This window comes from Hemicordylus capensis, chromosome 4 (assembly GCF_027244095.1).
Source record: "Hemicordylus capensis ecotype Gifberg chromosome 4, rHemCap1.1.pri, whole genome shotgun sequence".
In the NCBI taxonomy this organism is placed as follows: domain Eukaryota; kingdom Metazoa; phylum Chordata; class Lepidosauria; order Squamata; family Cordylidae; genus Hemicordylus; species Hemicordylus capensis.
In genome coordinates, this window is record NC_069660.1 from 165,670,091 (window position 1) to 165,682,213 (window position 12,123).

At 42.7% G+C, this 12,123-nt stretch overlaps 2 protein-coding genes and 1 long non-coding RNA gene across 9 annotated transcripts in view; 1 reads left to right on the forward strand and 2 right to left on the reverse strand.

Moving 5' to 3' along the window:
• Positions 1 to 435, reverse strand: part of LOC128323964 (uncharacterized) — a 46,683-nt gene extending 46,248 nt beyond the window's left edge. For 5 of the 6 annotated variants that reach the window (XR_008306547.1, XR_008306546.1, XR_008306543.1 and 2 more), the window contains exon 1: positions 136 to 435. The gene's annotated coding sequence lies outside the window, so the exon portion shown is untranslated. The other variant, XR_008306544.1, reaches the window with a different exon arrangement.
• Positions 409 to 12,123, forward strand: part of LOC128323966 (mitotic-spindle organizing protein 2A-like) — a 21,919-nt gene continuing 10,204 nt past the window's right edge. For both annotated transcript variants that reach the window (XM_053247989.1, XM_053247990.1), the window contains exons 1-2: positions 409 to 671; positions 4,776 to 4,894. In XM_053247989.1, coding sequence (XP_053103964.1) covers positions 520 to 671; positions 4,776 to 4,894 — 271 coding nt within the window. In that variant the 5' untranslated portion in view covers positions 409 to 519. The remainder of the gene's footprint in view (positions 672 to 4,775; positions 4,895 to 12,123) is intronic.
• The window catches only part of LOC128323967 (uncharacterized), a 27,135-nt gene continuing 22,965 nt past the window's right edge, over positions 7,954 to 12,123 (reverse strand). Inside the window, exon 3 of the long non-coding RNA XR_008306554.1 lies at positions 7,954 to 8,393. This is a non-coding gene — a long non-coding RNA (uncharacterized LOC128323967). The remainder of the gene's footprint in view (positions 8,394 to 12,123) is intronic.

Genomic DNA, 12,123 nt, shown 5'->3' on the forward strand with positions numbered 1-12,123 from the left:
GAAAAATGGCGGAAGACGACTGGATAGCATCACTAGATTAGATTGCAGATCTGTCACACTGTTCTCTTTCTCGGTGTTTCCTCCAACATGGCTATAAACCACACCGGGTTACTGTGCAGGGTATGCCACGCTTACCCTGGCACAAGTCACAACCCCCTTCAACATGTCTTCATTTCTGGTTTTTTGTATGGGCCGGGAAAACTCGCAGCAACCGGACCAAAATTTACGATCTAATCTGATCTCAGTTTAGCCATTGATTCAGGTTTAGCTGTCACTTCCGCCCCAGGAGACCAGAAAGAACCAAGAAGTGCCCATCAAGGAATGAAATCGTCACTCTATTCATTTTTAAGCCTATAGACCCTTCAGAAAAATACAATTCCCAGAGTTCCTCAAGGGAGGAGAAAAGCAGGCAGAGCACGCTCGATCCCAAGATGCCTTGCGGCTGCGGAATTAGACCAAGGGAAGGGACGTGAACGGTACGGCGTCTCTGGGCACCAGCGCCCGCGGGCGGCAGGAATAATGTCGGGCCGGGGACTGGATGCAGCGGGGCCGGCCAAAGCGAGTACAAGCGGAGGCTCACGCGCTCGGCGAAAGGTCCTGACGACTGAAGAGGCGGAGCTTTTTGAGCTCGCGCAGGCCGCGGGGAGTGGTCTCGACCCGGAAGTGTTCAAGTGAGAGAAGGCGGGGGAGGGGAGGGTTGTTTGGGCGTGGCTTGGGCTCACACACACTCCCCCTACAGGAAGGAACAATGTGCGGTCTCTGGACCGCCAATATTGGAAGATTGTTACCTCTCTTTTGTGGAGATTCCTTAAATCGTCTCATCTTTTTGAATATTTGTGACTCCATCTTCTCCTTTTGAACGTTTGTGTATATTTTTTGGATCTCCAGTAGGTGATGTTTGTGGGACCTTATGGTCCTGTTACGCCATTATCTCCTACAAGAAGAAGAAGAAGAAGATGTGCGGGCTCTCTCGTCCCGACCATGTGGCTGGACAGGCTCGCGTTGGACGCCCTTTTTGGCGAGGAGAGAAGGCATAGGGGGATTGTTAATGGGGCACGAAGCACTTCTGCTTGGGTTGGGTTTAACACTTTAACCAGGATTACCTTGGAAGTGCCTTTTGTAGAGAGTGTTGCTGGGAAAACTAAAACCGTTATTGACAGGAAGGTGGGGGGAGAATAACTTTCACTGCAGTATTGCTATTATTATTATTATTAACTAATGTTAAGCTCAAGTAGTTGCATGTCAGTCAGATTGAAAGTGCAGCGAGGCCACCAGAAAATAATGCCGTGGCTTATTCGAAATCGAGAGGCTCCCTAGGTATGCAGAAGTACATAAGTTTGTAAACTTAAAGGAGAGAGGGACACTACAAAGCAATCTGCTTTGCTTTGAACACATTCAGTGACCTCCATGAACCATGGGATATTGAGGTGTCATTTGGGGGGAAATGTTTGCCAGCCCCCAAAATGAGCCTTCTAATACTATATAGTTCAGCAGGGAAGGGCCTTAAATGTATGAGATGCAGAAGAACACTCACTGTGTTTATATACCTCCTTTCTGCATTAACTAGGGTACCCACAACTGTTTGCAATATTCAAACATACAAATTAACATGTTGCAGAGAATGAAAAGCAGTGTTGTTTTAGGCTTTTAATGGTCTTTTCAGGAGCGGAGGACAAACACTCCTTGGCTTGGGCCTCTCTTTCCCAGAGCGCACAGAGCTTAAGTAGCCCCTAGAAAGATGTGGGAGGGGCTGCCCCAACATTCCTTTCAAGCCTGTGCTGGTCTCTGTTGGAGCCAGTGGTCTGGGCTCCCAGGCCTGGGCACTCGTCCTGTACAAGTGTTCATTTCGGTATAGCTGAAGTGGAATCCTTTTCAGTGCTTTCTCCAAAAGTGCTGGAGAAAACTCCACTTCTCCACGGTCTCCATGTGCCTTCCAGATGTTGCTGAAGCTCTCCAACTCCATTTCTCTTTAAGAACTGCCATCAGGGCTGGATGGATGATTTGGCCACCAATGCGGGGAACAACACAATACTGTGTACTATTGGGCACTGAATATTTGTGCAGTTCTACTGGGTACCTCTTCTGCCTTCCCCCTCAGGGCACTCAGATCTTCAAGTAGCCTCTGGGAATGTGGAGAAAGGACTGCCCCAACAGACTTCACAGGACCATGCTAGCCTCTAGAACAGGGGTTCTCAACGTTGGGTCCCCAGATGTTATTGGACTTCAACTCCCATAATCCCCAGCCCCAGTGGCCTTTGGTTGGGGATTATGGGAGTTGAAGTCCAACAACATCTGGGTACCCAACGTTGAGAACCCCTGCTCTAGAAGTTAATGATCTGAGTTTCCTCACCTGGGTACCTTTTTTGTCTTCCCCTCAAGCCACACAGATTTTTTTAAATGCCACTGAACACAGACTCCCCTGAAAAGGGGGCAGTCACCCAGACCCCAAGCAAAAACTGAGGACTGCACATGCATGCTGCCCTCATGTTGTTATGCAGTCCTGGTAGCATGACGATAGAATACAGGCATAAGCTCTCTTATGGAGAAGTGCTGGACCTCACGCAGATCTTGTGCTAAGCTACAGACATATAGGGAGAGGGGCAGTCCACCCCCCACCTTGCAAACGTCTCCACACCTGGGCACAAGACATAGCCAATTTCCCTGTTCTCCTGACTTGAGAGGGACAAGGAAATGTTCAGTCCTGGTGCTTGTAAGATTGACACACATTTCTAATGTTTTAAAAAACAAAAGTTCTGAAAGGTAACCGTTAAAGAAAAACCAGGAACATAACAATTTACATTAACTAAACAAAGGGCCGGGATGGGGTGGGGAGACACATAGCAGAGCTTATAGGTAATATCAGGAGATACAAACAAATCAAATGGGGCAAAATAAACATTGAAGTGAATTTAAAAAATAAAATGTAGACACAGAACAGAAAAAGTGTAAGGAGAAAAAACTAAGTATATGCAATTTATATGAAAAATGCAAAGCTGTAACAAAAATCCTGAAAGCAAAGAGAAAAAGAGAAAAATTGCAAATGTAAATACAAATTTAAAAGATAAGCATTCTTAAAACTATTGTGAAAAATATTAAACAAAAACAAACTGGACATATTGTGTCCAAGCAAAAGTATGCAGAAGAAAAAGACAAGTGAGATATGACAGAGTTTACTGAGGTTATTTCTAGAACACAAAATATGTTTATGTGCTGAGAACTTTGTGTGTTTTAAGAGTATATACAGAACACCTCAGTACCTCTCATATGGACAGCTTGTGACGTGTGTTATTGCTCAGCCGAACATTTTCAGAAGTGAGAAATTATTAAAATAACATGCTGTCACAATGGAAAGAAAACAGTCCCTATAGTTATAATGCAGAATGCTCTGCAACATTTGATTGCAGGCCCCCACTTGCTAAACATTACGTAAGAATCATAATTTGTTGTATTTAAAGGGTGGCTATGGCGTATTGCAGCTGCTTTAAGTGGCGCACCAGGGAAATGCTTGACTAACAAGCAGAAAGTTGCTGGTTTGAATCCCCGCTGGTATGTTTCCCAGACTATGGGACCTATATCGGGCAGCAGCGATATAGGAAGATGCTGAAAGGCATCATCTCATACAGCGTGGGATATTTTTATTTATTTAATTAATTAATTGTTAAATGTATATACCACCTTTCATTAAAAATCCCAAGGCGGTTTTACAGCAAAAAATTTAAACACAAGATGGTAAAAAAGACACAATTAAAATATTAAGTGAAAAATATTAAACAAATCTGATTAAGAATTTAAAACAAAAGCATAAAAGCAATATAGCGTACAAAGAGCAGCAGCAGAGAATCAAATAAATGCCTGGGCAAAAAGCCAGGATTTTACACTTTCTAAAAGCTGTGATGGATACTGAGGAGCGAATGGCCACCAGGAGAGCATTCCAGAGTCTGGGGGCAGCATCAGAGAAGACCCTGTCCCGTGTGCACGACAACCGAGCCTCCCTCATTGTCGGCACCTGGAGTAGAGCCCCCTCAGATGACCTCGTCAAGCGGGCAGTAACCCTTGGGAGCAAGCGGTCTCTCAGGTATCCCAGGCCCAAACCGTTAAATAATGGGAGATGGCAATGGTAAACCCCTCCTGTATTCTACCAAAGAAAATCACAGAGCTCTGTGGTTGCCAGGAGTCTAAATCAACTTGATGGCACACTTACCTTATGGTGTATTGCATACTCCTAAGCAGGTAATAGCCCTGGACTGCATTACAAGGTTGTTTTAAACCATTCACTCTGTCATCTTCAACTCCATTTCTTACATCACTTCTTTCTTACCATATAGTGGACTAATTCCGGAACTGTCATAAGCCATTCTCTATCAGTCTCAGCCTTCAATAAAGGGACTGTATTTGCAATGTATTTGCATTTGTATTTGCATTAACTATGGACTGTGTCTGCATTTGCAGCACATTTTAAACTTTTTAAAATTCAAAACATTCACACTTTTCACATGAAATAAGGCATTTCATGTGAAATAAAGTTAGAGCATGAACTTCTTTCTTTGCATTGACCTTTGTGTGGGAGGAGACAAATAGATGAGAGATGTTGTTGTTTGCTGTTTCCCAGCCACAGCTACAATGAAGTCTTGGATTTCTCCATTGTTTCTTATGGCCAGCTGTCACTCTTACACTGCAAGCAAAAAAAAAAAGCATTGAAAGGAACCAGGAAGCCCTATATCCAGAGAATGACATTGTCAGTCTAGTGCTCTTTTTAAGTTTATGTTCTCTCCTAGGATCCTGCTGGACCTTCTGCGCATGAATGTGGCACCCTTGGCTGTCTTTCAAATGCTGCGCTCCATGTGTGCCGGGCAAAGACTCGCTGGCACAGAAACTGTCCCTGAGTCAGCGCGAGGTTAGTGGTGCCCCACCCCCAGAGGAGGACCCTGTTAAAACTTGCTGCCAGTCAGGATTTAATTTGAGCCAGGGGGACCAATAGCAATCTCCCACCACCTGATGATTTCCCACAGTTGGTCTCTGTGTCTTAAATTAGTAGGGTGGTTAATAAGTCGGCTGGAGCTGCAGTGCCATTTTTCTTTCTTCAAATATTAGGGCTTGCACTGAGAATTGTACGCATCATACAAATCTTGGAATTCTGCCAGCATCAGGATCTTGATGTTTGATGTTCTGCCTCTTTGAAAACATACAATCTTTTTTAACATTTTTCTGTCCATGGGTTGGTGGGAGTTAGAATTAGTTTATGGGCTGTTTTCTCACTCCATCAACCTCTGATAGTATTTGTAAAAGAGCACAAGTCTCCCTTGTTTTTAAAATTGCAGTTCCCTGCATCCATTTACTTTACTACTTTCTGGCCCTCTCCTCATGAGTCTAAAGTCAGCATTTGTAAGAATGCAGTCAACATGCATTCAACTTGTGAGGGGGAGTTGGCATGCAGCAGACCTTTATGTGTGTTTGCACATCTGCAACATGCCTATGCACTAACTATGTACTAACGGTCTGCGCGTAGTCATGTGTGCTCAGTTGAGGACATTGCACACTAACCTGCTTTTCGCTTTGATTCTACTACCCCCACACTGGATGCTCTTGCTGACTGTATGTGCATAGGCTCTAGCTGACACCCTAATAGGTATTTTTCACAGAGCTACCAAGTTTTCACACTGTATAGGTAATGCAGTTGTACAATTGTGCATTGCTTTCAACCTAACCCCTAATCAGGTTTCCTTGGAAGAGTTCTATTTATTTCAAAGGATATTGCTTCTATATGAACATGCGTAGTATTTCAGCCCCAGTCTCTTATGCTCCATAGTCTCCTTTATTTGTGTGTCTCAAGTTAATAAATGAAAGATAAGTTAATATTTAAATTATTGCTTTTGAACAAAACGTTGTTTACCTTGTTTGCTGCTCTTCTGTAGTTCTCTGTAATTCAGGAACAAACTTTTGGTTGTGTTTTAATTCAGAATTTTTGCTGCTCATCAACATGGATGTGAGTAGAAAGGAACAAAATTAGTGGATTACTTATTTTATAGCAGCACTTGTTCTTAGCCAAGGCCTCTTTGCTATGGTTATAATTTACTGTTTGTGTTAGGTAGACCATGCTATTGAACAGTTTCCACTTTGAAGTTTCATTTAGGTGAATGGATTTTGCAAGACTTGATAAGGTGGGAGCTGAATAGGCTTAAGTAGTAGAAGTCAGTGAAGAAAAGATGAGCCTGTGGTAGGAAATGTGAAGTCTGTGTGGGGAAAACTGTTCAGTTATAAGGAACATGTGGCAGGACACATGAAGGCGGAAGAAAGTGGGTCAACAAGGGACAAACTTGTGAGAAGACAAGGGGAAGCTGTAGACCGTACCTCTGCATTATTTTCAGTGCCTCTCTTCAGTTGCACCTTGGTGAATATTTCTGCATTGGACCCTTTGTTGATCCTGCTGGCACTTACAATTACAAACTGCAACATTAGCAATGTATTCTAGTCAAGAGAATATGCTTTGATCATATTCGTATGATAAGACTGATATCTTACATACAAACCACTTGACTTATTCTGAGTTTGGGCTTGAAATGACCTGTTTGTTTTGGTGATCTTTAATATTGAATCAAAAAGTTGCCCCCGACCTACCTCTTGTACTGATCTCCCATCCTTTCTTCACTGCTGTCACCTACTCCCCACTTTGACTATATATCACATTTGCCCTACCCAGAAGAAGTCTGTTCTCTCCTGCATTCCAAGACTTGAGAGAAGGCACTGGCATAAACCCAGAGCATTAATTTTTCCCAAATCAGAAAAGCTCATGCCCAGTTCTAAAAGGGCAAAGGATGCAGTTCTAATTTGAGCATGGTGTGCTTGCTGATTGTGGGGAAGCGGAGCTTCTTCTACTGCTACCCAGGGCCAGTTGCTACTTGCTACAGGAAACTCCTGAATTACATAGTACACAAATATGCATACAACAAAGCCCTTGAAATGGCCCGCAGCTAATTAGAATAAAGGTGATTTGGCTTTTTAATGAAACCTTGATAATTGACTCTGTTAGTCAAAAAACAGTTTTAGGAAGGGTTAGGGTTTGGAATGGAGAAGTGGCAGGGGTTTCCCCCACCTACTGTTTTCCCAAATTCTCACTCACACACACCAAACCAATATGGCCATCCAGGTTTGGTGCCTGTATTTACCTTTTTAAAAGCATCCGGAGCTACATTGGAGTGGGTGGTGGTGATGTAGGGAAGGGGAGCTGCAGAACAGGATGGGAAAGCGGTAAGCCCCTTCTCCACTGATTCTGCACTCCAAATTGTGCCCTCACCCGACTGCATTTTCCTAATAGAAGCAGAATTTAAGAACAGCCATGCTCTGTGAAATAAAAAGTCCCACATCTTGTTTCATACAGTGGCAAGCCACATACCTCAGAAGGTCCACAAGCAGGGCAAGCCCACCAGCATTGCTACTTCCCAGCAGCTGGTATGCAGAGGTATCCTGCCTTTGAACCTAGAGGTTCTGCTTGGCCATCATGACCAGTAGTTGCTCATAGTCTTCTCCTCCATGGATTTCCTAATCCCTTTTGAAGGCCATGTAAACTAATGGTCATCACCGCATCTTGTGCCAGTGAATTCCATAAATTATGTGTTATATGAAGGTTAGTCCTGAATCTCCTGACAATCAATTTTATTGGAGGACCTTGAATTCTAGCAGAGAAGGGAGAAAGAAAAACATCTCCGTCTGCTTTCTTCATACTCTGCATATTTTTATAAACCTGTATCATGTCTCCACCTTGCACTTTGACTTTTTTCTAAACTACAAAGCCCCATATGTTTTAGGCTTTTGTTGTAGGGAAGAAGTTGCAAGCCCTTGATTATTTTGATTGCCATTTTTTGCACGTTTCCCAGGATATACTAGGATATCCTTTTTGACATGAAGCAGTCAGAACTGCAGACAGTACCATAACTGCAGTTGTAGTACAGTATAAATTTGTGGTATTGTGGTAGTTTTATTTTCTTTTTTTCAAATTTGATTTTTATTGATTTTAACAATAATAATATTGTCATTCATTACAATATACACAAAAGTGGACTTCCCGCACACCTCTCTTCGTGAATCATCGACTATAGAGTTTACCCTTGCTATAATAATAATTCAAAACATAAATTTAAACCCTTACAAACACAGTTAATCTACCCAACCTGCAGTTTTTTACTAAATTTCAATCCCTGCTGTAAAGTCCATAGTAGGGAAATTATCCTTTAGATACAACAAGAATGGTTTCCAATCTTCTTTGAAGCCTTCCAAATTTTGATCTGTTATCAGTGTTGTAAGTTTTGCCATCTCCGCATATTCCAAAATTTTTATCAGCCAATCCTCTTTTGAAGGCAGTTCATTACTCTTCCATTTCTGTGCATATATAATTCTGGCTGCCGTAGAAGCGTACATAAAAAATGTTAAGTTAGTTGTAGAAATTACACCTTGTGTTATCCCCAGCAGGAAGGATTCTGGCTTCTTAGGAAATGTCATTTTAAATATTTTCTTTAACTCATTATATATCATATCCCAATAGGCTTTAGCCTTCCCACAGGTCCACCACATATGAAAAAAAGTGCCTTCAGAGTGTCCACACTTCCAACATTTGTTTGAAACATTTTTATACATTAATGCCAATTTTTTTGGTGTCAGATACCATCTATACATCATTTTATAATAATTTTCTTTTAAAGCATAACATGCAGTAAATTTTAAATCAGTTTTCCATAATTTTTCCCAGGCTGCCATTTCTATATTATGACCCACATCTTGACCCCACTTTATCCTGGTTGTTTTAACCACTTCCTCTCTTGTCTCTTCCAAAAGTAGAAGTTTATACGTTTTAGAAACTAATTTTTCATCATTTTCACATAATTCCTTCTCAAAGCTCAAAATCTGATCCTCAAATCCAACTTTAAAATCCTTCTTATATATTTCATTTAACTGATGATACTGAAACCAATCTCTAACCAAATTTTGTATTTCAGTTAAACTTTTTAACTTACAGTCTGGTAGTTTTATTTTCATTGCTTAATAATTTTATTTTCCCATTGCTTAATAAACCCTAATATGGAATTTGTGCTTTTCACTACCACCATACACTGAGTCAGCATATTTCATTAAACTGTCTGCCACAATCTGAAGATCTCTTTCCTGCTTGCTTAATTAATTAATTAAGTGCTGTCAAGTCGGTGTCAACTTGACAGCACTTGACAGGAGAGGAGACCTGGTCTAGGAGAGGAGAGCTGGTCTTGTGGTAGCAGGCATGACTTGTCCCCATAGCTAAGCAGGGTCTGCCCTGGTTGCATCTGAATGGGAGACTTGATGTGTGAGCACTGCAAGATATTCCCCTCAGGGGATGAAGCCACTCTGGGAAGAGCAGAAGGTTTCAAGTTCCCTCCCTGGCTTCTCCAAGATAGGGCTGAGAGAGATTCCTGCCTGCAACCTTGGAGAAGCCGCTGCCAGTCTGTGAAGACAATACTGAGCTAGATAGACCAATGTTCTGACTCAGGATATGGCAGTTTCCTATGTTCCTATGACTCTTAGCGACCTCTCTCTAGGGTGATCTGTCATCAACTTAGCCTTTAAGGTCTCTCAGTGGTGAATTCACCGCTGTCGTAATCGGGCCCATCCACCTTGCTGCTGGTTGTCCTCTTCTTCTCTTTCCTTCAACTTTCCCCAGCATTATGGATTACTCCTCTGCCGATCTGGAACCAGTCTGTTTCACCATGTTCTGTCTAGACTGTGGCTTCCTGTCCTGTGTATAGGTTTCTCATGAGAACAATGAGATGTTCTGGGACACTCATTTTCCTAAGGATATTCCACAACTTGACATGGTTGACGCAATCGAAGGCTTTTCTGTAGTCAATAAAGCTCATATTGAGTTCTTTCAGGTATTCTTTGCTTTCTCAATTATCCAGCGTGCATCAGCAATGATGTCTCTTGTTCCCCGGGCTTTTCTGAAACCAGCTTGAACATCCGCCATTTCCCTTTCCACGTAGGGCTCTAATCTGTGCTGGACAATCCTGAGCATTATTTTGCTAGCATGTGAAATTAAGGATATTATACGATGGTTTGTGCAATCTGTTAAGTCTCCTTTCTTTGGTATGGGTATATAGACAGACCTCTTCCAATCTCTGTTGGCCACTGTGTCCTCCTCCAAATTTGTTGGCATAGTTTGGTTAGAGCCTTGACTGTTTCTCCTTCTGTTGCCTGCCATAGTTCTGTAGCTATTTCATCAATTCCTGTAGCCTTTCAAATTGGTAATGACCGGAGTGCTGATCTAACTTCATCTTCCCATGCTAGAGGTTCTTGCAAGTAGGGAATATCTTCTAGAGTCTCTTGGATGTTGACGTTGCTGCTGTACAGATTCTCAGTATACGCCTTCCATCTCTATTTGATCTTCTCTGAATCAGTTACTATCTGTACTTTGGCATCCCTTAACATACCAATTTGAGGTTGGAACTTCCCTCTGAGTTCAGAGATCTTTTGGAAAACATGCCTTGTTTTTCTTTGTCTTATTTCCATCCTCAAGGTCTTTACAGAAGTCATTGTAGTACTGCTCCTTGTCTCCTCTCACTGCTTTTTGGAATTCCCTATTCAGTTCCTTCCTGAGGCCTTTATCTTTCTTGATTTTGGCTTCTCTCCTCTTCTTCTTCAGCTGTCTGTTCTGACATCCATTTTGCTTTCTTCTGTTTCTTGGTCTTTAGCAGTCTCTTTTCACATTCGTCCATAACAACTTCAATTTTATTCCACTGTTCCTCTGGTTCCCTATCAATGAGGTTCAGAACTTCAAAGCGGTTCCTGATGTTCTCCTTGAAGATGGTGGGTACATTCTCAAGATCATATCGTGGAAGCTGGATAGCTTTGTTTTTCCATTTTAGCTTGACTTGGAACTTGCACATGAGCAATTCGTGATCTCTTCCACAGTTGGGCCCCAATCATGTCTTTGCTGTTATAACTGAGCTCTTCCACCTCCTTACACCAATAATGTAATCATTTTGATTTCTGTGTACTCCATGTTAATAGGCGCTGCTTTGGTTGTATAAAGAATGTGTTAGCAATGAAGAGATCATTGGTTTGGCAGAAACGAATAAGTCGTTCTCCTGCTTTGTTTCTGTTTCCTAGGCCATATAGGCCGACTGTGTTTTCCTCCTTACCTTTCCCAACTTTGGCATTCCAGTCTCCAACTACCAGCATCACATCTTGCTTGCATGTTCTGTCAATTTCAGACTAGTGGTGTGCATAGAACCGCACCTCCGCAGTCCGGCACTGGGGAGAGGGGCTCTTTAAGGGCGGGGGAGAGTGTGCTTACCCTTTCTGCCACTTTTCCCCCTCCAGCGCTCCTGGTTTTGTAAGCATTTGGAGCGGCAGGGTACCTTCCTGCTGCCTCTTCCCCTGTTCCTCATCAAAAGGCTTCAAAAGTCTCACTGCATGTGCGCATGTCACATCCGTGCGTTGCGCGTGCACGCAGTGTTGGACATGACACGCACGACATGAAGGGGCGGCAGGAAGGTACCCTGCCGCCCCAATGCTTATAAAATTGGGAGAGCTGGAGGGAGAAAAGCGGCGGGAGGGGTAAGTACACCCTCGCTCGCCCTTAAAGGTCCATCCCTCACGGCGCCAAACCAGCCCCAGGTCGGGACTGGTCCGGAGGCCCTTAGAATGGGCTCCGGACCGATGCGTGCACATCCCTGTTTCAGACTGGACTTGAGCATAAAACTCATCAACTTCCTCTTCTGTATCAGTCGTTGGGGCATAGACTTGAAGAACTGTCATGTTAAAGGGTTGTCCGTGAAATCTAATTGATATTAGTCGGTTACTAACCACATTGTACCCAAGTATTGTCATTGTTATATCCTTCCTGACTATGAAAGCAACACCATTCCTTCTTTGGTTTTCGTGTCCTGAGTAGTAAATGGTATGATTTTCTGACTGAAAGTGTCCCATTCCAGTCCATTTTAATTCACTGATGCCCAAGATGTCAATCTGTAGTTGATTCATTTCATCTTTCACTGTGTCGAGCTTTCCCATATTCATGCTTCTTACATTCCATGTTCCCATTGTAATTCTGTCTTTGCAGCTTCGGATTTTCTTTTCCTGCACGGCAACATCAGCTGCTAG